The sequence below is a fragment of the Polypterus senegalus genome, chromosome 10 (genome assembly GCF_016835505.1).
Source record: "Polypterus senegalus isolate Bchr_013 chromosome 10, ASM1683550v1, whole genome shotgun sequence".
In the NCBI taxonomy this organism is placed as follows: Eukaryota; Metazoa; Chordata; class Cladistia; order Polypteriformes; family Polypteridae; genus Polypterus; species Polypterus senegalus.
In genome coordinates, this window is record NC_053163.1 from 20441993 (window position 1) to 20469245 (window position 27253).

Here is a 27253-nt window from a genome sequence, read left to right on the forward strand (position 1 = left end):
GAATATAAGGTGTCAGACATTCCGATATATAAGATGGGACGAGATTATTTAAGGCTTTATAAACCATAAGCAGAATTTTAAAGTCAATCCTGAATGACACAGGTAACCAGTGTAGTGACATTAAAACTGGAGAAATGTGCTCGGATTTTCTTTTCCTAGTTAGGATTCTAGCAGCTGCATTCTGCACTCGTTGCAAACGATTTATGTCTTTTTTGGGTAGTCCTGAGAGGAGTGCATTACAGTAATCTAGTCGACTGAAAACAAACGCGTGAACTCATTTCTCAGCATCTTTCTGTGATATAAGAGGTCTAACTTTACTTATGTTTCTTAAGTGAAAAAATGCTGTCCTAATGATCTGATTAATATGTGATTTAAAATTCAGATTACAGTCAACAATCACCCCTAAGCTTTTTACCTCCGTCTTGACTTTTAATCCTAATGTATCCAGTTTATTTCTAATAGCCTCATTGTATCCATTATTGCTGATCACTAAAATTAGTAATTTTCTCAAGTTAAATAAAGAGAAAACTGAATTCATCCATTCTGAGATACTAGTCAGACATTCTGTTAATGAATCAATAGAATCAGGGTCATCAGGATATCTATCTATCTATCTATCTATCTATCTATCTATCTATCTATCTATCTATCTATCTATCTATCTATCTATCTATCTATCTATCTATCTAACACTTCGTCTGGGTTGGGTTAAGTTAAATCAAGAGAATAAATCATTTCTGTCTGCACCAGTAGAGGGAGCAGTGAGCCGCGGTTATTGCAGTTCACGCTCCGCTCTGCTCCCGGTTGCCGCGCCGATGTCTCATTTAAAAGAGCGAGCGCGGCTACTCAGAAAGGCGGCACGGATTCACGGTCTCCATTATTTTTCTGGTTTTCATTTAGCTTTACTGCTAATGCTGCCCCCCTGCCCGAGAGGTGTTAAATGTATAATATGATTTGCATTCATACAAACAGTCTGCTTGTATTTATTTTTTTTCCTGATTATCTTGATTATTATCAATATTATTCAGTGCTCTTTTATTCCTTTTCGTTTGACGTTGTTTTATTTGTTTCTTGGGCTTCATGAGAAAACGTTTCTTGAGCTCTGCCAGGAGAAAGGTCGAGAATATTCTCTGGCTTACAGAGATTTCTGGTAAATGATGCACAAACCCGTTAGTTAGACACTGCTTCGTTTATTGTATGAACACAATGTTATGCTAAAGTTGGAAAACGTGTTACCGCATACCCTGACTTGTTTAGACCCCAACACCGCTCAACGTTGGACACACTGGAGCACCATAATCTGCTAAACTCTGGGGATTTTGAATTGCGGCCCTCCCTAACCATCCACCTCCAGGCTTCTGCTCACTCCTGCAACATCTGGAGAAGACAACAGTCGGAGCAGCGAGAGCACCTCAGCCGACTGCTGCATACATCTATGGTCACTTTTTTCGGTTCTCCTGTCAGACCCAGTTTGTGAATTTGAATGCTAAAAAATTATTTAATACAAGCTGAGTGTTGATTTATTATTTGTTTCATGATTGATTTGTGCCGTTGTTGTGGTTATTTTGTCATTATTGCGGCTTTGGTGGGGCAGTGTAAGCAAAACGAACTTTCCATAGTGTGATTCCAAGCTCCTGCTGGACATAAGTCCTTTGTTCATATTGTCAGTTGTCAAAGTTGTCCTGCAATGAAGTGTCAGATGATTGCACAAACAGTTTCTTGAACATAAATATGTCAGTCCATTTTGGAATATAAATTGTTCTGATCCGCTCATTAGTTATGTCATCGGTAAAGATACGCGAACCAGTTTCATAAACGACACGTTTTGCCAGGCCAACACATTATTACGTCTGCCATGTTTCGGAGTGAAGGATTATGCTTTGGATCATCTGTAGTTTGTTCATTTTCCATAATTTCATACGTTTAACTTTATCTTATCTGTCTATAATGCATTTTTACTAAAGTACTGTACATTTAAACATATTTTTTTTTTAAATGTCCCTTCTACTTTTGCTGTTTGTCGTGAAAGGATGGTATTGCATGGTGCCAAAATGTGCCATTAAATTTTGCTATGAGAAATAGATGACGATACCTTCATCCCTGCGATGCACACGTTGTCGGTGATTTCAGTGACATTTTGCAGTTGTAGACTTATCCTTCATAACTGTGATCTTCGATAAATCGCATGCCTTAATTTTTCCGGATAATCCACACTTTGAAGCCTCTCCCTCTCTTCGATGAGCTGACTGAATTGTTTTCTTTCAACACGTCGTTTCTCCTTTTAGTCTAATTGTCATATCGTTTTAGATCTCTTGACTCCAAAAGGCAAACTAAAAAACAGAAACAACATGCTATATTAGCTTTTTTTTGCGCGTTTTTAAAAGATGAGCGATGATTTGCGCTGATTCACAGCCACCGTGTACTGGTAAGCCTGCTGGCGCAGGAGATGGTCGTCGTTGCATTTGCGTATTTGTTTTAAGATGCTTTCCAGTAAAAATAGAAAATGCTGAAAAGCGAATATTAGCAGATATTTAGGTGCAAACTAATAAACACGAAAGCGGCATCAGCACAGAAACTACCCATAATGACAGATTGTATTTATATAGCGCATTTCCCATGCTCGTCATCCATTTCACGTAGCATGCAACATCTAAATCAGTTTCAGCTCCTTTTATCGATGTGCATTTCCAATTTGCAGAACAGTTTTATTTTTGTATGGCATCAAACTCAAGATTTAATACCCGTGTCTCTGGTGTTTTCTAGTCTGATAGTACCTGACTGATCCTTCAGTGCACACGAGTCTTCTGTTTGTGTTGCTAAGCCAGCCAGTCTGCGCCGTAGCGTGCCCGCGCACGGGAGGCGTGTCCTTGGGAGTCCGGAAGTGTCCGCGGGCTCGAAAAGGAAAGCTACCAGGACGTCAGTGAGACGGACACACCGTGCAAAGCGGACTGTTTTACCTTCTCTGAGAATAAAACGCACACGTCACGTGAAGCTGGCTTTATTATAGCCCTTTCCAAACTGTAGCTCTTCCACGATGGAAGAAACGTTGAACGCTACGCAAAGGGCTAACGTTTTTAAGAAGCTGCACGGAGTGGCGGAAATCTGCCTGCCTGGCTTCCAAACGGGAACAGGGGAGCAAGTGCTTCGAAACTGGGAAAGCAACTTTGAACACTGCTTGTCCTTTCTAGTGAAGGAGGCGGTGAAAATGGTACTGGAAACCGTCAGATCGGAGTTTAAAGAATTTATAGAGAAACGAATTGCAGAGGTACAGCTCGCCGTGTACGAACAGGAGAATGAGATCGAAAGCTTGAGATTGCAGCTGGGAATCTCTCGGAGCGGACCCGTGTTCATGCACGTGAGCCCCGAGGACGAGGTCCGCGGTGGGTCCGAATCCGCCGTGGGCGCCAGAGAATCGATCTCGGGTCCGGGAGCAGGTGACCGGCGATGGGTGACGAATGCCAGCTGTGGACCATCCCAGGAGGAGAGCTGCGCACCGAAGGTGGTCCTCGGTGGAGTTTCGTTTACTGAGATACCAACGCAGGGTAAGAGGAGCACTTTCACTTTTAATTCTTGTGCTGATCCATTTAAGTCAGTTTCGTAATCGGTTTGATATTCATCTGTATTTTATTATTATTTCTTTTAATGTGAGGCTGAACAAAGGTTTTATTTTCTTCTCATATTTTTATGTAATTATTGTTACGTCTTTATTTTTTTGATTTTTTTGTTCGGTCTATTTTATTACTTGGTTATGTCCACTTGTGTTTTGTAGAATGGAAAAAGTTAAGGATGAGCCGACTTTTTTTTTCCTCTGACATATACTGCATCCCATTTTCATCCTCCTTACGTTTTTTGTGCTAGTTCGGCCATTTCCCCCCCCTTATTAAGTATTATTTCTTGCATAAATGTCTTACAAGTTGGTGGCGTTTTATCGCTGAATAGTGACGCAGAAGTAGCAGTGGTGGCACTGTGCTTTCGAACCTGTCTAAAAGCTTCACCAGCAGTTCAATTTAGAAACTGTCGGTTTTGCATGTTCTCCCTGTATCCCTGTACAACTTTGCATTTCATATGTGAAACGAGAAAAGGCTCCATTCATGCTGCACCTCAATTCCCATTTTTTTAAGGAATATATGACAAAGATCTGATTTTTATAGTGATGTATGATTAACAAAAAAAATTATGAACTCAAACCATTTCAGAAAATAATTGACACTGCTGTCGTAACAACTGTTTGCTTCCAAACCATCCACCTCTTCCTCCCCGTCCTGTCCCCTGTCTGTTGGTCCACTTGTTTCTATGCACACAATTCCGACAGAGATACTAAATGACCTCAAAGTAACAGTTCTGATCTTTCGTTTCCATTTCACTTCCTTGCCATCATAAGCTGATGAATTTCCATGCGTCCTGCACTTAAATAATGTGAAGTCGAGTAAAAACCGGCATCTTTTAATTAATGTCAAGTCAAGTTGGGGAGCATGCGCTGGTACAGAGCGTTGTTGCACCCACTGCACGACGAAACAACTCAGCATCCCAGTTGGCAACCCCCCAGGCCAGAAATATTTGGGCCCCAGACAACTGAGTATGTGTGGGCCCCTCTGACTTCCCCCGGGTCCCCACATGCCAAATAAAATTAAACGTGAAGGGGCCCCCTTCCGTTAGGGCCCCGGACCAGAATCCCGTTTGTCCCCCCCTGGAGGGTCCAGTCCCACCCACCGGAAATGACCCTCTATCTGTCGCAGCCAGGAGTTACGTGGGTGACCCCTTGGCCAGGTCCAGCCACTCTGGTCCCCAACAATTAGGATCTTACAAGCCGGATCACCATTGGGGGAAATGCGCCACATGGCCGTAATGCTGTAACTGACGCTCCCTCACAGTGCAGGTAATGTGCCTCATTTGGGACTCCATGAGCAACACAAGGTCAAACTAAAAGTACCCAAGGATTCTGTAAAGAGACACAGTACCAAAGGAGTCCAGTCTTTGTCTCGGGTCAATGGATAGCGTCCATGTCTCGCAACCATACAGCAAGACAGGAAGCACCAGGACTCTAAAGACTTGGACCTTCGTCCTTTTGCACACCCCTTTCCAGCGACCTCATGACCCCCATGCTCTCCCAATGTGTCTACTGACTTCATAGGAAGAGTCACCAGAGACGCGGTCAACACTCTCTCCGCAGACAGACACACTGCTGATGGCCGTGCCCAAGAGGTCATTAAAGGTCTTATGTTTGGTTTTTATCAGGACACTCGCAAGCCCAGACACTCGGACTCCTCGCTTAGATCACAGCAAAGTCAAGATCCATGAATCTCTCTTCACCAACAGATGCCCCACGACCCTGCTCAACAACACCCAGTCCATACCAGCATTGAACAGAGTAGGTGGAAGAACATTCTGGGGTTAGTTAATATTTGTCTGACAAAATCATTTTGTGCATGTGGGGCACGTTCAGGGTGGACAGATTTGGATCAGTCACAGAATGTATCTACGCAGTCCAAAAAAAACAAAAACAGAACAAATACAAGGCAAAAATCAGGATAGAGTCACTTTTAGCTACCATGTGAATGTAGCCTTAAAAGACTTGAGGCTTCTTCAGACAAGAGCTTTAATTTGTCAACGTCAGCATCCAAAAATTGTGAAAACGCTAAATATGGAAATGTTAAATCAGGGTTTTATTGTAAGTGCTTGTTTTCAGGGAGAGTTCCTCACCCGCATTAATGTGTAGGGGGGGCCCACAAGTGTGTGCTACGCCACTGCAAGGAAGGGAGACACAGCAGAGTGGGCGCCATGTGCAGTGCAGGCTGTGAAGCAGGGAGAAGAATACACCAAAGCGGTCTTTTGTAGACCGGCTTTATTTGTGTCCCACTCGTTGTCAGGGGCTCAATTTTTTCCTGTAGGGGAAGCCATTTTGTGTACCGTTGTTATGGTCACCCCCTTTCTAGGGGTGTGGTCTCCGGGGTTGTCACATTTAGTTCATCAAGTAAGGGTTCTCTGATCTGCGGATAAAACCTTCAAAACCCTTTTAGTATTCTCTTACTCATTGATTTTTTTTTTCTGTTTGGCCTAATTTTCGACTTTCTGACTGTGATTTTTGCCTCTCATCTGGGTTTCGGTTGCTTCGTATTTGTTTTGTTTTGCCTTTTGCACGCAGCTCCCAGTTAAACTCAACAAATGAGTTATATTTCCTGCCCGGTCAGAACAGTCCTATGCTTTCTTGCTTTAACGTTATTCCTTTGGGTATTTCTGTTTTGGAAGCGCTGAGACATATTGAATGTGTCCCCCCCTTCATTGTACGTTCTTTTATTTGTTGATTTGAGGCTAAGGATCTGCACTGGCAATCAGAAGGTTGCCGGTTCAAATCCTGTAAATGCCAGAAGTGATTCCACTCCGTTGGGCCCCTGAGCAAAGCCCTTAACCTGCAGTTGCTCCGTCCTGGGTATGACATTAACTTTTTTGAATGTAAGAATGATTACTTTTGGAATGAGCATATCAGAAACATAAATAACCATATTGTGTCTGTGGAAAACGTGCAATTGCTCCATCCTGGGTATGACGTTAACCTGCATCGAGCAGGTCCTCCAACTTGCAGGAAGAACTCGGTAGTTGGTGGCAGGGTTGGCACTCCAGCCACTGTTCCACTCCATGTGAACTAGTGTGGTGCTGAGGCGTCACCCGTTAACATGACTGCATTTGGGACCTCATTTGGGATCCTGAGGTGATTTGTCGTGTGGTGGGTGTGGTAGTGCGCTGTGTCAGTGCAGGCTCCAGGCCTCTCTCTTATCCAACATCTGATCTTTTACATCCCAGCCAACTGCAGTCAACTAAGTTAAACTCGCCGACTTTCTTTGCAGCAAGCTCATTCGCTAGGGAAACGTCACTCGTCTCCATCTTTGCATGAATATGTTTTGACTGTACACACGTGACCAGTTTGTCCAACTGGAATGACTGGTAACCTGACTTTTTTTTTCCCTTCTGTTTGCACATTCATTGCTTGCCATACCGCTTAACTGTACCGACTGTTACATAAAAAACAGATTTAGTTTTTGATTATCACTTAAAACATTGACTTGAATTAAACAATTTAACCAAAAAAAAAATTTGTCCCACCCTGCCATTCGTCCATCCTTTCATTTGTCTAAAACAACCTCAGGACTTAGGCCTTTATATTAGTGTTGAAGCATTTTTAGGGTATGCTGCAAAGGGTTAGGTTTAGGGATGGATGAGTGCTACCACACTGATGCATGAAATGTGCAACACAATTTACGGTAAACCCGGTGGCACATTTAACAGTTACTAGCTGGAGGGGATATCAAACGCTTGTACGACAGATAACGCACATGGGCATCGTCGGTAGCCTTTGTGCTTTGAACTGCATTACAATGGTCATGGCTGTCAACAACAATATAGCCATGGCCTTGGAAAAAAAAAGAAGTAATCTAATGCATTGTGTCTCAACCACAGGGTCCCAAACCAAAAAAAACAAAAGTGGATTGCGGGCTACCATTGGTGGGTCACAAGTTGCTATTGTTTACAATGTTATTGTGTCATGGCGGGTTGCCACTCCTGATGATTACACTTAAATCACCAAGAGAGGAAGCTCAGACAATCGCACTAAATTCACTAAGGGGACTAAGCTCTGATTTTTGTGCTCGATTGACCAAGAATACTCTCTAAAGTAAACTGTACCACACACACTCTTCAATGCCAGATGGTTAAAAGACAACCCCTGCTGGGCATCTCTCAGTTTTATATGCCAAGGCAGACTACCAAGCCAATCTTCTAAAACATCTACCAGGCACACCCAATCTGTGATGCTGTCGCAACGTCCACCTCGCACAGCTTCATTCCAGGTGGAAGTCGCCTGTTTCCTAGCATCTCTACTTGCACGTGGGTATGGCTGTCGGCAGGCCCACGTGCAAATGCACCCAGTCTAGTTTCAGATAACTTTCTGAACTTGCTTTCAATTTTAATTTTTACAGCTCCCTGCATGACTGGCTTACGTGCGTTCCCTCTTTTCCATGGCGGTAACTCGGCCACAGCACACGCAGACTTAAACAGACGTCCTTCTGGACAGACACGAGGGCACATCAAAATGGTGGCATGCTGGCGCTCGAAGATTAAACGGTTTGACAGGCCTTCTAGAACCCAGCTTGAACGGCCAGCAGCACTGCCACCTGTTGGCGTGCCTATGTGTAGCTGCCAGCTGTTTCTTTTCTGGAGCCTCCTTACACCCATCACCCACGTAAATGCAGTTTGTCTAACTAATTATAAAAGGAAAGAAAAGCTATCATTAGTTATTGTATTTATGATCTCTGTGATGAGGCCTAGAGCACCGACACACAGACCATTATCCAGGGCGCCATAGGCTCATCCACCTGTGTGTATTTCAGCACTTACTCCTTTACAGGAATGGCATTGAATTTATTTATTTTTTTTATACTAGCCCCCTGCTCACTTCACTCGCCAACCCCCCTGCCTGCGATACGCACCATCCTCTTCACGTCTCTACCGCTCGCGTATTTGAATTTCACTTTCACCAAACAACAAATCATTTAAGTCTCGCGGATACGCCTCTTCATTGTGAAGAAACACTACTTTTTCTTGATGGCAACACGAATTAGACGATCTACAAGTCTCCGACTTAAAGTTTAAAGCCAAACAATGTCTACATACTTCTGTCGTATCACCTATTTCCATATATTCGATCTCTTTTTGCTGCACCGTTATTTCACCGAGTAATAATTTCCATTTGTTAGCGCTAATGCTAACCTGCTCTGAATTTATGTTTAATGTTGCGTTAGAGGTATTTCTTGCGTTATACTTTTTTTTTTTTCTTTTTGGCTTTGAAATTAACACACAAATACTTTTTAAACTTACACTTCGACTTGAACAGTTCAGTAAAAACAATATTTGGAATTACCTTTTCGTCAGTGTTGCATTGAATTTTGATTCCATGTTTGGACTTGCATCGTGACAATGCAACGTATAACTGCCCGTCAGTGAATATCGTTTCTTTCTCTCTGATAAATAAACCGACTTTTTTGAATATTTGTCCCATGTGATTTGTTAATTGTCATAGCATTGTTAAATTGTCATAGCATGCTAAATTGTCATTTAGCATTTAAATGTGGGAAAACGTCAAAATTTATAAGAGCTGAGAGCACATGAACTGTGTCTGACAATAGCATTCACACGAATGAGAAATGATTGTACCGTGTGTGTGGTTGTAAATGTTTGAGAGGAGGGCAGGAATTTTCAAAATCTCTTTGCAAAGAGTCTTGGGACTTGAAATTATCTCCAAGAATGTCTCGTTGCAACGTTTCCTTTTGTAATAGAAAGATACTTTGTTAATCCCCGAGGGAAAATTGACTTTTTGCTTGGCCTTTGGAGGCCGGAGTGCAGCACCCTAAAGCAGTTTTCAGGTTAACAACAACAGCAGCATTTATTTATATAGTAAATTTTCATACAAAAAGTAGCTCAAAGTGCTTTACATAATGAAGAAAAGAAAAATAAAAAACAAAATAAGAAATTAAAATAAGACAGCATTAGTTAACATAGAAAAGGAGTAAGGTCCGATGGCCAGGGTGGACAGAAAAAACAGAAAAAAAAAAAACTCCACACGGCTGCAGAAAAAAAAAAAATCTGCTGGGGTTCCAGGCCATGGGACCACCCAGTCCCCTCTGGGCATTCTACCTAACATAAATGAAATAGTCCTCTTTGTAGTTACGGTTCTCATGGAGTCACTTGATGTTGATGGTCATACAGACTTCAGGCTAAGGGCCCAACAAAGTAGTATCCCTTCAGGCAGTGACAGGATTTGAACTGGCAACCTTCCAGATACCCGTGCCGATCCTTAACCTCAGGGCACAAAATCAAATCGGACGGCCTTCAGACCTATGTGAGTGTATGAAGGACAGCTGCAGAGAGAGCGTCTCGCCGGCTGCAGGGCCCAAAAGGGAGAAGCAGGTGAGACGCTAATGTAAAAGAAGCACTGGACTTTTCATGGTTTTGAAGGATTGCTTCCAGCAATGTTTTAACCTCATCGTCTTTTTAAAGGATTGTTTCTGCATTGTTTTAAACCTTCACATTTCTTTTATGGATTATTTATTTAATGAAGACATTGAAGCACTGCACTGTAATTGAACACTTTGTTTTTGTTGTTGTTGTTTTAAATAAAGCACTTTTGCACTTTTATACACCATCCCCTTGCTCCATTGTTATTGCCTCACTGTCTAGCTCATCTGTAACATGTAGGGTTCAAGGGCTCCCGAGCAGCGGATGGGAGCAGGCAGCAAACACCCTATTGTCACAGGGCGTCCCGGTCATCTCTTACAGTTGCTTTCGATTTTCAGACCTCCCAATATGTAATCAAACTTCATGTAATACTTTATATATACTTACACTAAATGTCATCTGTCACAAATCTGCCCAGGCCTGTATGCTGTCCGGGTTTCTCTGTGATGACTCAACGGATTCCAGATTATCTGTGAATCCACCTAGCTTGGTATCATCTGCAGACTTCACCAGGTTCTGATTTCGATTCTTAAATTATAAACTGTAGTCAAAAAGCAGAGAAAAGCAACCCATAACTTGGAATTCAGGAAAAACAAGTGACAGATGCAACAATCTTTTGGGAGATTCTAACCTTGGACTGTTGTGAAGAGACGTGTAGTCACAAGCTGCAAACGTCTGGCGAAAGCATAGCATCCATCAACGGAAGGCTCTCAAAATGGCTGTGCCCATAAGAAAAACGGAATGGCATCTTTTAGAGAATATTTACCTCTCTATTATATAAAAAAAATCTTGGGACAAGATGAGACTTTTACAGAGAGACAAGACGTGACTTACTCAAAGAGACACTTTGACATCCCACGAGACGAGACTTTGTGCCAAGAGATTTAACCACACCCGGGGCCGGAAATAAAAGAGAAAGAGTAGATGACAAAGTAGAACGTAGTAAAGAATTCAAAAACGTTGGCGTGATACACATGCAGAGCAGGTTAGAGATGATGGAAGTACGAAAATTCGAAAATCTCAAAAAAATGATAGTAAAGATCACATTAGCCCAAAAAACTTTTAACTTGCACTGCGCGTTTGTTGCTCTTTAATTAATATTGTTTTTATCAGTATGCTGCTGCTGGAGTCTGTGAATTTTCCCTTGGGGATTAATAAAGTGTCTGTCTGTCGATCGTCCAGACAGACAGACAGACAGACAGATCTATCTATCTATCTATCTATCTATCTATCTATCTATCTATCTATCTATCTATCTATCTATCTATCTATCTATCGAAAATAGTACTCTGTGAAATAACGGAACAGCAAAAAAAGATTGAATATATTGTTCGGATTTAATGTTTAAGTCAGAGACTTGTAGATCATCTAATTCTTGTTTCCAGCAACAGCAATCCAGCAGCTGATCGAGCAAAGAGGAGGTAAACAAATGTAAAAAAAAACACTGTATTTGTTTCCCATTGTATCACCGTTTAAGAGGGGGTTTCGGAGGAGCGACCGCGTCTCCTTGGGGTGCGTTCAGTCCCCCTCTTCACAACACCAGCGGCAGAGACACAAATTGGCGGGGTTGGCGAGTGAACTTTTAAACATTATTAAAAATCTGTGAAATGCAAAAGCAAATGTGATCACGAGATTCCTTGCCAACTGAAGTAAAGTAACAAATTTTTCAATGCTAAGGAGAAGTTATAAAAAATCTAAATTAAAAACTTGATGATGGCAGTACCGACAACTATGCAAAAACACACCACATGGCAGCATGCAGTAGTACTGAAAGCTTTCTCTTTTCAGTTAATTTTCTCTTTACATGCAGTTGTTTTTTAACCTTTCAAATGTGTTTTTGGTCCCCAGTTGTAATTTCCTATATCCCTTTGGTTTTGCATTTATTGCTTCTTTTTAATTTCCTGTATGTTGGTCTTTTTCATTGAATGCATTTTTGTTGTAATTCTTTTAGCTACACATTTCCCTTTCTCTTTATTTTGTTTGCTTTTGGAATATATTTTTTATTCTCTTATGAATTGAGATATTACAGAACTGACATCATCTATCATTTATAGTCTGTGCACTGCTGTTTTCTCATTCTGCTATTTCCAGATGTTCTTTTAGTACCAAAAGCAGTCTGCTCCTCACAAATTATACACCGTGTATTTCGATATTTTCAAAATTTCTCCCTTACTGTGTTTTCTGCTACTCCATTCATCCTTCTGCTCTGCCTTGGTTGTGTGAAATGACACGGGTTATGTGACGTCACTGCATTTTAATCTTTAGTTTGCGACACTACTGTGCCGTGAAAATAAGATGCTGATTAATAGGGTAAGTTTGGTATTTTTCAAGTTAAAGTTATTTCTTCACCAATATGGTGTATATACATTTACCACACAAAATTGTGTTCTAAAGTTAAGTGTGTCTACAAATAATATATTCTAGGTGGAGTGGTGGCTCAGAGGCTAAGGATCTGTGCTGGCATCTGGAAGGTTGCCGGTTCAATTCACATTCCTGCCAGAAGGGATGCTACTCCATTGGGCCCTCAAGCAAAGCCCTTCACCTGAAAATTGCTCCAGGGTGCTGTATAATGGTCGACCCTGACCTCCGAACTTCAAAGATCATGCAAAAAGACAATTTCCCCTTAGGGATAAATGAAGTGTATCAAATCTAAAAATAATTAAAAAAAATATCTTGCCTGCTTTGGCACTTTACAATGAAGGGTATGGGGTGCGGAGGAAAAGCTTAAAATATTACCAAATATGTTAATTTTTCAAGCCAAGAGAGTTGGCGAATATTGATCCGCATGTTTGTGACAACAGAACGGATCCGGAAATAATCATTTTATTATCACATATTCCAGGTACTATTATTTTCTCGCGGTAAGGAAGTGTTTTCTATTAGCTTGTGTGAGCTGTCACACGAATACAGAAGTAAGTCAAATCAAAAGCAACCATGCGACTTGAAAAGTTTACTATGATCTGATCTGTCGGGAGGAAACCACGGCCGAGCTCTCACCCACGACGGCTCTATAGTTAAAATGGCTGACTGTCATAGTATTGGTGTTTATTTGTTGAAAAATTACATGTATAAACTATTTTACAATGTGTGTGTAATTGCAAGATGTTGGTCAATACTCGTCAACTGTTGTGGCTTGAAAAATGGACGTACACTATCTGGCAAGTTTTTAAGCTTTTCTTCCATACCCCATAGACTGCAATGTAAAATGCCAGTGTGGGCAAACTATATATCTTTTTTAAATAGTGGTAAAATAAAGAAATAACAGATAACTTCCAAACCCTACACCTTACTGTAGTCTTCCCGGTACAAAACACAATTGTGTTATTGTATCCAGCAGGGGTCGCTCATTCCCTAGGATTGTGTTTTTTATTAATGACTTGAACTTTCCTAGTTTTCCTCCTCTTTCTCTGTACGTTTAGCATTCGTTTGTTCAGAGGTTGATGTGCTTGTTCCTTCCTGAGCAACTCTTCTTTTCTCCACCCTAGCGGCCCGCTTCTTCCCTTTATTCGTCGTCATCTTTTCGCGTTAAAACTCATTGATTCAGTGTATGTGTTACAATTACTTAGGACGTTTTCTTTAACTTTTCACTTAAGCTGGCACTTAAGTCTTCAATCTGCCTCAAGAATGATTTAAGATATGAAGAGTTAGCGGAAGTGATGGCGAAGGTGGTAGGGAATGAGAATGGCGCCCGTACGCATGAACAACACTGCTGGCCTCTGCCGAGAATTGATTCTACAATAAAATAAAATAAAATTAGGAATATTCTTGGAGATCAATCATCACCCCGAAAGCGAATAGTAGACGTTACGTAGTATATGTGTACCAAATTTCAGGTGAAACGGTTTGCGAGCTACAGGTGATTTAAAATCCTGCACAGACAAACGGACAACCACGGTAGCATATTATATATAAAGATACATATCCAGGCCGGAGAGAAGACCATGGAATGTACAGTCATCAGTCAGTCCCTTAAACGAGCCTGGTCCACCAGGGTGTTCAGTGGCATGGAGACAGCTTCTGACTTCTTCGTGGTTTCTCCTCATTTTATATACTCGAGTTTCTATGAGTCTTGCCAGATATGAGCAATGGCCATCTGGGCTGTGCTCTACTCAGATCAATATAGCACCCTTTTACCCCTGTCCCTGAAAGTAATGGGTCAGGCCTGCTTCAATTAACCAAAATTCCTGCTCATGGAACTCGTTCACAGAGAAAGCTGGAAATAGCAGACAGGTGCTCCTGGCCATGAACCAAATAGGGCTACATGTCTGCTGATGCCATCTTCCAGTTGTCATCTCATCTCTCTGTCGGGTTCTCTCTGTCAGCTTATTTGTGTGGCTTGATCCGCAAAATAATGCGTTTGAAATAAATGTCACAGATCGCAGTGGCATGCTTCACCCCTATTACTACAACTCCTCTCTAGTGCACTGTGCCATCACGTCCCACTACACTCCACCTCCCCTTTGAAAGTCCCAATCACGACGAAGCAGTAGGGTCCTGTGAAGTTCTGATTACAACAAACTTGAGTTATTTAATTGCGTGGAGTCTACAGAACGGATGTTTTTGAACCATTGGGTGTAGAGGGAAGGGGGGGTGCGGGAAATTGAGAAGAAAGCCGACATTTACTTCCAGTACTGAAAATCCAGATACACTGAAACTGTACAGGTATAGAATTTGGGTTTTTCAATACCTTTCCAGTATCGTAATTGCGCACAACCCTCATCTTATGTATAAACGTCTACGCGTGGAAGTGTGTGTGTCTGTCTGTCTGTCTGTCTACCTGTCCCAGAAGTGAGACGTGGAGTCGGGGTAGGGGCTCCACCTCCAAGGATACACAAGCGAGGCGAGTACGTCGGCAAAACAAAACCTCCAAAGAAAGACAAAGTCGCTTAGCCGCTAATACAGAAGTGAGGCGAGCATATCGGCAAAATGGTATCCCTTTTACTTTTCCTCCTGCCGCTAATACACAAGCGAGGTCAGCACATCGGCAAAACAAAACCCCTGAAGAAAGACAGTCACTCGCTTAGCCACTAATACAGAAGCGAGGCGAGCACGTCAGGAAAACAAAACCTCCTAGGAGAGAGCTGCCCAGAGTAGTTCCTTTCAATTACCTGACATCTCTACATTTCAATTTTTTTTTCTGACTATTTCAGTAGTTTCTAGGACCCTGGGCTTTCTACATATATATTATATATTTTATATACAGTGGTACCTCGGTATATGTCCACTTTGGAATAAGTGCAACTTGGTATACGTCCTGTTTGGACGCGAAAAATTTTGCTTGGCATACGACCTTTGTTTGGAATACGACTTGCATGCTAGAACACCGCGTGCTACCCTTGTTTACCTCTCTCGAGACAAAGCCACGACTGCCCACGAGCATCAGTACGCCAGTTGCTAGCATTCAGTGAACAACCCGCGCTATAACTCTCTGTTGAATTTTCACGTGAATTTGTGTTTATTCGCGTAAATTTGAATTGATTGTTGAAAAGTATGAAGGTGGCATGCGTGTCCGGGACATGGCTGCTGCATACCGTATGCCGAGAACAACGGTATCTACGATTGTGAAAAACAAAGACGTTATTAAAAAGTAAAATGAGATTAAATTTTCATTTATTTCATCTAATTGCTTTTGTACAGCAGTGTTTAAATTATTTTATACAACCGCATCAATGTATAATATGGCAATAAAAATAGGATTTTTTTTCATGGGAACAGATTAATCATTTTCCCTTTATTTCTTATGAGAAAAATTTGTTTGGTATACGTCCTGTTTGGTATAAGTCAAAGGATCTGGAATGGATTAAGAATGTATACCGAGGTACCACTCTGTGTGTGTGTGTATGTATGTATGTATATATATATATATATATATATATATATATATATATATATATATATATATATATATATATATATATATATATATATATATAATATATTGTCACTCTTGGGTCAGAGATTTGCACAGAGACACACAAGGTTGTGGAAACAAGAAGGATTTTTATTCAAACACTGCAAACAAACATTTCTCTCTTCAAACTTGCTCCTTGACAGAGATGACAGTTTCATCTATCAATTAAAGGGTAGCGTAAGTTCCTTCTTCTTCAAATGAATACGCATCAGGAGCAGAAGTAGTCTGAGAGAGAGAGAAACAAATCAATACCAATACCAAAAATAACAGGGGCTGCGCAAGGCTTGTTAAGTCGGTGGAGTACCGCGCAAGGCTTGTATTACGCGTTATAGTGCAAGGATAAGGAGCAATGTGAGGGTAGTCGGTGTTTCAGGGGGTTGTGGTTTGCATAGGGGCGTCTGTCTCTTGTTGGGCGATCAGCCCTCCAGCTCACAATATATATATATATATATATATTCTTGCATATATCTATTATCCTTGTGTCTAAATAAATTGTATTATTTGGTTTGTTGTAGCAAGTGTATTTGGGTTATTTGTTGAAAATAAGTCAATCGCCACGTCCGACCTACAACAGAGGAAGTGAAATGTGTTTAATTTAATCTTAAGGCAATTCATGGGCCTCATTCATGTACAGATCTCTTCATATTTCTAGTGCCCCTTCTGGAAGGTAAAACCGAAATCTCTCACATCTCCCACAGAGGAGACTAAATTCTGAGAGATTCTGAACCATCGTATTTAATCATATATTATGTATACAACAAATGAGATGTGGTGATCGTGTCTGATTTCAACTTCTAGATGTCGATTGGGAAAGGACAGAAGAAGAAAATGAAGTGATGGTCCTGACAAATTAACGTACTGTCACCTGTCTGGTCTTAAGCCCCACAATAGATGATGCTTGTCTAGTCCTCATTGTTTCTAAAAGCTTTTGGCAAAGTTACACAAACACAAATCATGGATCCTTGAAATAGTAACAACCATGATATGGCTCCCTTTGAACCAGTGTTTTAAAATGCACTTCAAAAGCTTATACTTTGTGAAAAAGCAGACTTCTTAGATGAGGAAATAGCCGGGGAAGGCAAACAAAGCAACATTTGCGCTCCAAATAAAAGATGGTGTCATTTCAGGGATATCCTGATTCACGTGCCAAGTAAATATACCGTATTTCATAAACAACATGAAAACAAAAGGTTCTAACTAGATAAATACGGACATTTTCAAGAGCAAATCTGAAACGAAAACTGTACCGGAAATGAGAAAAATAAGCAGGAATCGAGGAAATGACAACAAAGGGTCAAAAACGCATCTGAAAGATTAAAAGAGAAACAGGAAGAAGAAATACAGTTGACACTAAAGCATAAAGTCAAAAATATTCTTCCTGTAGGAGCATTTAAGAAGCCACAAGGATGGATTAGGAAACAGAATTAACTGAACATAAGGTGGGATATGGCACATCAAACATATTTCACCCAGACTTTACATAAACAATACATGAAATGAAAAGCTTTAGGTAAAATTAAATTTGTTTGAAGGTTTTGAAACTGAACAGGTGGATGCACTTGTGATTTTGGGATGTTGGAGATTTCACCATCCCGAGGTGAGATATTATTTTGTAAAGCTTCAGTATGCAAACCCTGGCACTCACTTCAGATGAACACCGTGAAGATGCCTCTGTCACCCGGGTCCAGCAGAAGAAGGGCAAATGGATTTACCACCTGGACCAGAGGGCAACACTCAGCATGCAAAGTTAGAAATCCACCTGGTAGCCTAAGCAAGATGACCTGATTATTTCCCAGGTTGTACTAATATTATTTTGCCAACCCTCAAATTTATACTTTGTTTATATTTTAGGCGTATTATCTACATATATAATACATAATTATACATAAAAAATACATAATTTTTTCTCCCGCCTATTCTCGTATCTTAACAATAGTAATTCTTTATATTACGCTTTTCTCTACTCAAAGCACTTTGCACAGTGAGTGGGGAGCCACTTCAGCCCTCACTAATGTGTAACATCCACCAGGGTGATGCGACGGCAGCCATTTTTGTGTCAGTATCATCACAACACATTAGCTGTTGGGTGATGAAGTGCTGAGAGAGAGAGCCAATTAGAGACAGGAGATGATTAGGAGACTAGAATGACTAGGCCATGATGGGCAATTTAGTCAGGACATTGGGATACACCCTACTCTTTACGAAGGATGCTCAGGGTTCTTTGTTGACCACAGAGAGTCAGGACCTCGGTTTTTACGTCTCCTCTGAAGGATGACACCATTTTTACAGCACAGTGCCCCCATGACTGCACTGGGGCATTGGGATAAGCGCCCCCTGTTTGCTTCGCCAACAACTCTTTCAGCAGCAGCCCAAGCTTTTCCTGGTTGATCTCCCGTCCAAGTATTGGACAGGCCCAAACATACTTCGTTTCAGGTAGATGGCCTGTTCTAAAGTGCAAGTAGTATGGCTGATCTTCCGGTTTTAAGTCCTTCCAGCAGGAAGAGGCAGGGTTCCAGGTGAATGGACACCGGAAGTGGTGTCAGTGGTGTTAAGAACAGTCAATATTCCAGTCTGCAGAAGAGAGGAAGAGAAAAAGGAATAGGACACAGTGCCAATCCCCTGGAGTGGTGGGGAAATTATCACCAGAGCCCATTAGCTGTCCCCTGTGCACCCACACGTGACACATGGATGTTTAGATTGGTACGCCATTTATTGCTCAAGCTGAATCTCGATTCCATGCCCATTGTATCAGAAATTGCATCTCCGTTCTAAAGGAAAACACAAGATTAAAAGGTTTTCTCGGCCATCATTACAAACCAGACACACGATGCAATAGACAACGGGCATAAGTCCAGCAACACACAGGGCTTTATTTAAGCTGTGGGGAACGCTTTCTTGTTTCCCACCACCACAGCACAGTCACAGTACTAAGTCAATACTAGAAGCACACAGCAATGTCTTCTCTCTTGTCCTTTCAGCTTCACTCCTCTGGCAAGCTTCGTCTCTCTTCCTCCCGGAATGAAGGCAAGCAGTTCTTTTTAAGTGATCCACAGAAGTAATTCTGGTTTTCCAAAAGCGTGGCTCGGTAGCACTTACAGGTAAGGTTGGAGCCCCACTAAGTAGGGCTTCCCAGTCCCTGTGGCACCCAACAGGGCCGAATCACAAAACTCCAATTCCCATGACACTCTCTGAGAAACCATGGTACCGCCTCAGCCCTGGGAAACTGCCATCTTGTGGTACTATTCTGTATATACCGTATTTATGTGTGTACCACGCGTGCATTTTTTCCCCGAAAATTAGCATTAGAAAATCAGGTGCGCGTCATACACGAGGATTACGGTAGTAGGGTTTCTTTGTTTTTGAATCAGTTTGGCGTCGTCATTCAGCATGAACAGTACCAAGCGTTTATGCTCCTTCACAACGGGAGACATAACTAAAAGTGATTTTGGAAGCTTATCCCAGAGGATTTGGTTGTGAAAAGCTTCAAAACGTGCAGCACATCCAACAGCATCGATGGAAGCGAAGACAACGCCGTATGGGAAAGCAACAACGACGATGACGTCAGTAGCGGTGGTGAATCCGAATCCAGCAGCGAATCGAAAGATGATGATTAAACTGGAATAGTCTGATGAGCACAATAATTTTCCACTTGCCGTTATAGTCCTTTACCAATTGTCTATATACGGTTCTTTCTTTTCTCGTTTCACAGGGCTAATTTGTCATTCCCACCTTTCGCAACATGGTGTGGCAAACACTGAACGTTCTGCAGTAGGGGGTACTGCTTACAGTTAGTACTCCAATACAATATACTGTATCATGTGCGGAAGGAACTAAACGAAACATAATTATTCTCCATTACAGTTATTCACCTCAGTGTCTTACTCCAACCTCACCCGCTTCCTATACAATTACAATGCGCATCTTACACGGGGCAAAAATTTTTTTTACAATTTTCACTTTGTAAAAATTAGGGTGCGCGTCGTAAACGAGTAAAAATGGTATTCTCTCCCTCAGTCCTTCCAGTTCACAGGTGTCCCAGCCAGGCAAGTACCATGGCCGTCCGCCATGACGGATACAAGGTGGAGAATTCCTCTAAATGACCGTAATAATATTTGTGCTTTAATGAATGTCTTTCAGTTTTTGTAAAGCTAATGAGGTGCACTTTTTGTTTCAGGGGAAGCATCCTGCAGAGACTATGGGAGTTTCACCCCGGAGAACTGGGAAGTCTCTCGCAACACTCCAGAGCATGTCAATGAGGACAGTGAAGGTGAGATTTTTGTGGAGCATTCGAGGAACGTGGAAGAGGCTCATCCGAAACTGAACATTAATCCCCTGTCAGAGTGTAACATGAACTTACAGCCTGTTCAAGTTAAGGAGGAATTCACGGATCAGGGGTCTGACTGCTTAAAAGTGGAAGTGGCTGACTTGGATCTTCATTCGATTATTAAAGCAGAGGCCTCTGCTTTTGAGCATGACAATGAAGAGATTTCATTAGTACATCACAATGAAGAATTGGTAGAGCTAAGTCAGCCGAAAACTAGGCTGCAGAATGAATCTGCTGGAAAAGTGATCAAGAGGGGGAAGCAAAGTTTTAAACAGAAGAGACCTATTCCCAAGCATAACAGACCATTTGTTTGTCAGGAGTGTGGGAAGACTTTTAATCAGTTAGCCCACCTTAAGGTACACCAGAGAATCCATTCCGGTGAGAAACCGTACCGATGTGGTGAATGTGGCAAGGTCTTCAGCCAGTTAACCAACCTTAAAACGCACCAGAGGATCCACACGGGGGAGAGGCCATACAGCTGTGTGTTGTGTGGAAAGAACTACAGTCAGTTAGTCCACCTTAAATCACACCAGATGACTCACACCGGGGAAAAGCCGTACAGCTGTGGCACATGTGGGAAGAGCTTCAGCAACATCTGCAACCTTAAAACGCACCAGCGAATTCACACGGGGGAGAAACCCTATACTTGTAACGAATGCGGCAAAAGATACAATCAGTCGGCCTCCCTGAAGAAACATATGACGGTCCACGCTCGGGAAAATGCAAACAGTTGCAGTGACTGTGGGCGGACTTTTTGGATATCGGATCACCTTCAAGAACACCAGAACAACCAGTACAGTAGTGCGGAAGGCCATTTAAATTTGTTCGACTCCCTTAACCGTCACTCGGACTGTGCAAAATGCAGGAAGAGACTGAAACGCGCCGCGTACAAGCACAAGAAGCCCCACATGTGCACCGAGTGTGGGAAGACTTTCAGCCAGTCCACCAACTTGAAAACACACCAGAGGACTCACACCGGCGAGAGACCCTACCGGTGTGGTGAATGTGGAAAATCATTCACTCAGTTAGTTCACCTCCAAACACATCATAGAATCCACACGGGAGAGAAACCGTACAGCTGCAGCAAGTGCAACAAGTCTTTCACGATGTTAAGCAACCTAAGGACTCACCAAAGGATTCACACGGGCGAGAGGCCCTACAGTTGTCCAGAATGTGGGAAGACATTTGCTGTGCTAAGAAACCTAAAAGTACATCAGAGAATTCACACGGGAGAGAAGCCGTACAGTTGTGCCGACTGCGGCAAGCCCTTCAGTCAGTTAGCCAACCTTATTAAACACCAGAGGATTCACACCGGCGAGAAGAGGTACAGCTGCCAGGAATGTGGGCGGAGCTTCACCCAGTTCAGCCATCTTGAATCCCACCAGAGGACACATGCTAGAAACCGAAACTGTATGATTCGCTAGATTTTTCTGGCCTCTCTCAGCCATCATTCGCAATGATGGAACGTCCTGACTACTAGAGTAATGCGTCCACGTCCATATTGTTCTAAACTTCATGGTGGCAAACCACACTTTTGGGAGAATGCAAGGTGAATGCTGGTTTGATCTTACATACTGTACAACGTTCAGGAAAATTTATTCCCACTAATTTCTGTAAGGACGAAGATGATGGTGGGAGATACTGAGTTGAATCTCCAGATCTTAATAGCTTTGGTGTAGATTTAGTCCACAATGACAACGAGTGGCCTTGTGACAAAGGGAGAAACTCAATCGTATAATCAACTGCTCGACAGAAAATGTAGGACATTCAGTAAAGTAGGACCACAAACTACACACCCTACTGTGTCTGTGTCTGGAGGAGATGTGTAACTTCACAGAACAAAACTTCTTGAACCCCCCAGTGTATATGAAAGAATGAAATCTGATATTTGTATTGTACAGTTAGATCCTAATTGGCGGGGGCCCGAGTTTTTATGATGTGTTACTTACGTAATAATGAAGCAATTAAAACAAAATAAATACAGTGCATACCTGGAGACAACTGCACACGTCATCCACAACGTGTTGTGATGTTTTCGGTAGGCCAACACTGATCCTGTAGTGTCCAATCTCCATGCCAAGTTCTGATTAACCCATTTATGCCTGGTGTTCCATTATTGGAATGACAGTCAGGTAATTTTATACATTATGTATCATGTAAGAAGTGGATTTGCCTAGTGTTCCAATTGGAATGTAATAATTTTTTTTTCTCCTCAAATTCTTGTTCCTTATATTTTTCTACGCAACATATGTGAATTTCATGCACAAACTCCTTAGGCATAAATGGGATAAGATGTCCATCCATTATCTAACTACAGGGTCACGGGAGCCAATCCCAGCCAACACAGGGCGCAAGGCAGGAAACAAACCCCGGGTAGGGCGCCACATCACCACAGAGCGCACATTCACACCCACACACCAAGCAATACTCCAGAGCATGGCGGACAACCATGGCAGGCACGGGGAGAACGTGCAAACTCCACGCAGGGAGGACCCGGGAAGCGAACCTGGGTCTCCTAACTGCGAGGCAGCAGCGCTACCCACTGCGCCACCGTGCCGCCATTGATTAAGATGTTTCAGCAGTATTTCCCTAACGCCATACTCCTTCCTGAACGCTATCTGAGACTGCTTGATGGAACTGGTACACCTATACGTCCGCACAAGACACACCCTCTCAGTCGTGTACGCCATCCTTCCCTGTACTGCATTTAGAGGGGGAACTGCCAAAGCATTAACTATGTGTTGTACAAAGGAGCTCTCTGTAGGTGCCACTCCGCCAGAAAGACGACGACATTCTGCTGCCCGCCAGCAGTCTCAACAGAAGAGCGCTGTGCCCCATTCGTTTATACATTTATCCACGAATACTGAGCTCTTCATTTCACTTGAATTTCTTCATTATTAAGACAATAAGGGGCGATTTATACTTAACGCTCAGAACGCATACACGGAGCAGGTTCTCAGAAATGAGCTCGACGTGTGTGCGAGTTACAGTACCAGCAAAAAGATGGGGGGCGCAGTGTGCTAAAAGTCGGAACGTGACTATCTATCTACATGTGACAGAAAGCCTCTGTGCAGATCCTACGGGATGATTGCTTCGATGTGGTGAAGCAAAATGCAGACATACAGATGCATTCGTGGTGCTTTTATATTCAAGCGTCGCATATTCCCGATCGTAATGACAGGATACATTATAAAAGTCTCACATACCATCTTTTGTGCCGTCTTTTTTTTTTTTTTGCAACTTAACAACAGCAACGTAATGTATAGCGATGTTTTTGAGCCAGTGAGAAAAAAATAAAAGACACGGTGAAAATGTGTATTTTGTGATTAAAGTGGAAATTTTGGCTTTAATCTCGAAATGTCCACTTTAACCTCGTAGTTTACTTTATCATTAATGCAGACCATCGTAAACATCATCCCAGTTTTTAATCTCTACGAGCTTCTTGGACCTGACAGCAGTGGCAAGCAGCAATAGGTCACCACACAAAACACATGGCATGTATGATATTCTAACTCTCTACACATTTAGAATCTTTAGATTTGTACTTGATATCACTTTCATGATGAAATGCATTAAAGTGTGTATGTTACATTTTACATATAATTTCGTTTAAATAATGAATACTGTTAATAATTACACACATGGGGGTGTCATAGTAGCACTGCTGTCTCGCAGGGAGTTATGTTGCTGGTATTTCCTGCTTGTATTCCACACTGTGCTCCGGTTTCCTTCCAAAGATATGCAGATTTGGTGCCGCTAAAATGACGCTAGTGTATGCGAGTGCTTGTATTCACCGTGCGATGAGCTGAGGCCTCGTCCAGGGATTGTTTATGCTTGCTGGAATGGGCACATCCCTGGATTGATGGATTTAATCAGTAAACATAATTTTTAGAGATATTGCGGTAAGGTGTCATCAGAATTTAATGAGTGTTCTAGGCAATTCACTATAGTGATGGGTCGTTCTTGAACGATTCGTTCATTTTGAACGAATCCTTAATGTGACTCGGTGAAGAACGACTCGTCTCGTGGGAGTGATTTGTTCAGTCGCGCATGCGCATTTGCGCAACTTCCTATAGTTTCTGTATTGGAATTGATTCACCTGTTTCGAGTCTTTGGGTTTTTCAAGTCGTTCGTTCATCATGTGACAGCCCCATAAGCTTAACCAACTCAGTCTGAGCCGGAAACAGAATTGATTAGTTCATCTCTCGAGTCTTCGCGTTTGAGTCGTTCGTACATCATGTGACAGCCCCATAAGCTTAACCTATGCAGTCTGAGCCGGAAAGAGAATTGAACAAAATGACTCGAAAAATGATTCGTTCATTTTGCTGAACAAGACTCAAAGGTCCGAGTTGGTAAAATGATCCGAACTTCCCATCACTAATTCACAACACAGAGAAGCCGAACATGTTCTCACCGTGATAATGTCTCGCACTGCCACCTGGTGGATTCCTCCAGATTTACGTAAAGTATGCGCGCAAGTATAAACACTATAACGCTTGCGTAGCAGGAGCGTCCGCTGCAGCATGCGTCGCGTCACGTGAAGTATAACTCCGGCCTAATACAAGCAGCAATAGGTCACCACACAGAACACATGACATGTATGATATTCCAACTCTCTACACATTTAGAATCTTTAGATTTGTACTTGATATCACTTTCATGATGAAATGCATTAAAGTGTGTATGTTACATTTTACATATAATTTCGTTTAAATAATGAATACTGTTAATAATTACACATATGGGGGTGTCATGGTAGCACTGCTGTCTCGCAGGGAGTTATGTTGCTGGTATTTTCTGCTTGTATTCCACACTGTGCTCCGGTTTCCTTCCAAAGATATGCAGATTTGGTGCCGCTAAAATGACGCTAGTGTATGCGAGTGCTTGTATTCACCTTGCGATGAGCTGAGGCCTCGTCCAGGGATTGTTTCTCACTCGTGCCCAATGCTTGCTGGAATGGGCACATCCCTGGATTGATGGATTTAATCAATAAACATAATTTTTAGAGATATTGCGGCAAGGTGTCATCAGAATTTAATGAGTGTTCTAGGCAATTCACAGTAGTGATGGGTCGTTCTTGAACGATTCGTTCGATTAATGTGACTCGGGAAGAACGACTCGTCTCGTGGGAGTGATTTGTTCAGTCGCGCATGCGCATTTGCGCAACTTCCTATAGTTTCTGTATTGGAATTGATTCACCTGTTTCGAGTCTTCGGGTTTTTCGAGTCGTTCGTTCATCACGTGGCAGCCCCATAAGCTTGACCAACTCAGTCTGAGCCGGAAACAGAATTGATTAGTTCATCTCTCGAGTCTTCGGGTTTGAGTCGTTCGTTCATCACGTGACAGCCCCATAAGCTTAACCAACTCAGTCTGAGCCGGAAAGAGAATTGAACGAAATGACTCGAAAAATGATTTGTTCATTTTGCTGAACTAGACTCAAAGGTCCGAGTTGGTAAAATGATCCGAACTTCCCATCACTAATTCACAACACAGAGAAGCCGAACATGTTCTCACCGTGATAATGTCTTGCACTGCCACCTGGTGGATTCCTCCAGATTTACGTAAAGTATGCGCGCAAGTATAAACACTATAACGCTTGCGTAGCAGGAGCGTCCGCTGCATGCGTCGCGTCACGTGAAGTATAACTCCAGCCTAATACAACATTACTCAGGAGGACCTGCCCATTAGAATCACCCTGTACAACGTTCCAGCCATGCCTGCCACAGGTTGTCTCTTCTAGATTACAAATCTTCAGGTTTGTGCTTCCAGGCCCAATAGGGATGGCGTAAAACAAGCAGCTCCACTTCCAGCATGACGGATGCGAATCACCTCTCACGCTATTTTAATAATGCAGAAGTTAGAAGGTATCGGCCATTTTCTTGTTTAGAGTAATTGGTTATAGAAGTGACCAAGTGAAAAACAATGGAATGGCATAAAAGAACTGAGATCTTTAGAATCTGTTTACAATGGACACATTTCAAAAGAGATGGCATCATGCGGGCATTCAGTTTTACGTTTGACGTTCAAATGAAACGTAACAGTTGTTTTACCTCACATCGCACTAATTTCAGCACTGTGTTAGTCCACACACTTTATGGAGTGCTGCTGTATTTTATAGATCTCTTTTGCGCATCATTTTCTGAATGTGTTCCTTCCTGCGGAATTCCACCAAAATTTTTTTCATCCTGCCTTCTTCAGGGAACTTCAGTGCAACTTTTCTGATGCAATTAAAACAAACCTCATATCGCTCTCCACAAATGGAGTTTTCCATCTCAGCAGACCATTTGTTGAATTCCCTTATGGACCACCCTTCACACTTGGGGTGGTCAGCCTCCATTCTCTGCTGCTTGCCTGATGTGTCTGGGCTACATAACTAGTAGACCTCATATTACTCCCTGATGAAGGGTGTCCCTATTTTAGTGGACCATTCATCAAATTCATTTTGGGACCACCTGTCAGACTTTCACTTGATTGGACAACCTTCTGCGTAACTTTCCTGATGTGTCTGGGCTACACAACTATTCATCATATTGTTTACCACAAATAAGACTTCTCCATTTCAGTGGAACATATGCCCGTTTCCCTTATGGACCACCTTTTAAACTTGGGGGTGATTGGACAGTATTCTGTATGATTTGCCTGATGTTTCTGGGCTACACAACTAGTAGACCTCCTATTGCCCACTGCAGAAGGGGTCCTCCGTTTCAGTGGACCATTTGTCGATTACCCTTTTGGACCACCCTTCAGACATGGGGTAACCTGACAACCTTCTGTGCTTTTAGCTGTCTGGGCTACACAGCTAAAAGCAGACATCATACTGCTTGCTACAAATGGAGTTGTCCATCTAAGTGGACCATTTGTTTAATTTTCCTTATGGGCCACCCTTCAGACTTGAGTGAGGGAGTGATCAGCCGATGGGTCTGGGCTACACAATTGGAAGGTGGGCCTCATATTGCTCACTCAATGCTGAAGGGTTCTCCATTTCAGTGGACCACCTTTCAGATTTGGAGATG

The 27253-nt window shown here is 42.3% G+C and overlaps 1 protein-coding gene across 1 annotated transcript in view; it reads left to right on the top strand.

The window, feature by feature from the left end:
* The first annotated feature begins 2900 nt into the window (after positions 1–2900).
* The window catches only part of LOC120538128 (zinc finger protein 585A-like), a 38591-nt gene continuing 14238 nt past the window's right edge, over positions 2901–27253 (top strand). Inside the window, exons 1-2 of the mRNA XM_039767562.1 lie at positions 2901–3542; positions 20091–21661. Coding sequence (XP_039623496.1) covers positions 3035–3542; positions 20091–21661 — 2079 coding nt within the window. The 5' untranslated portion in view covers positions 2901–3034. The remainder of the gene's footprint in view (positions 3543–20090; positions 21662–27253) is intronic.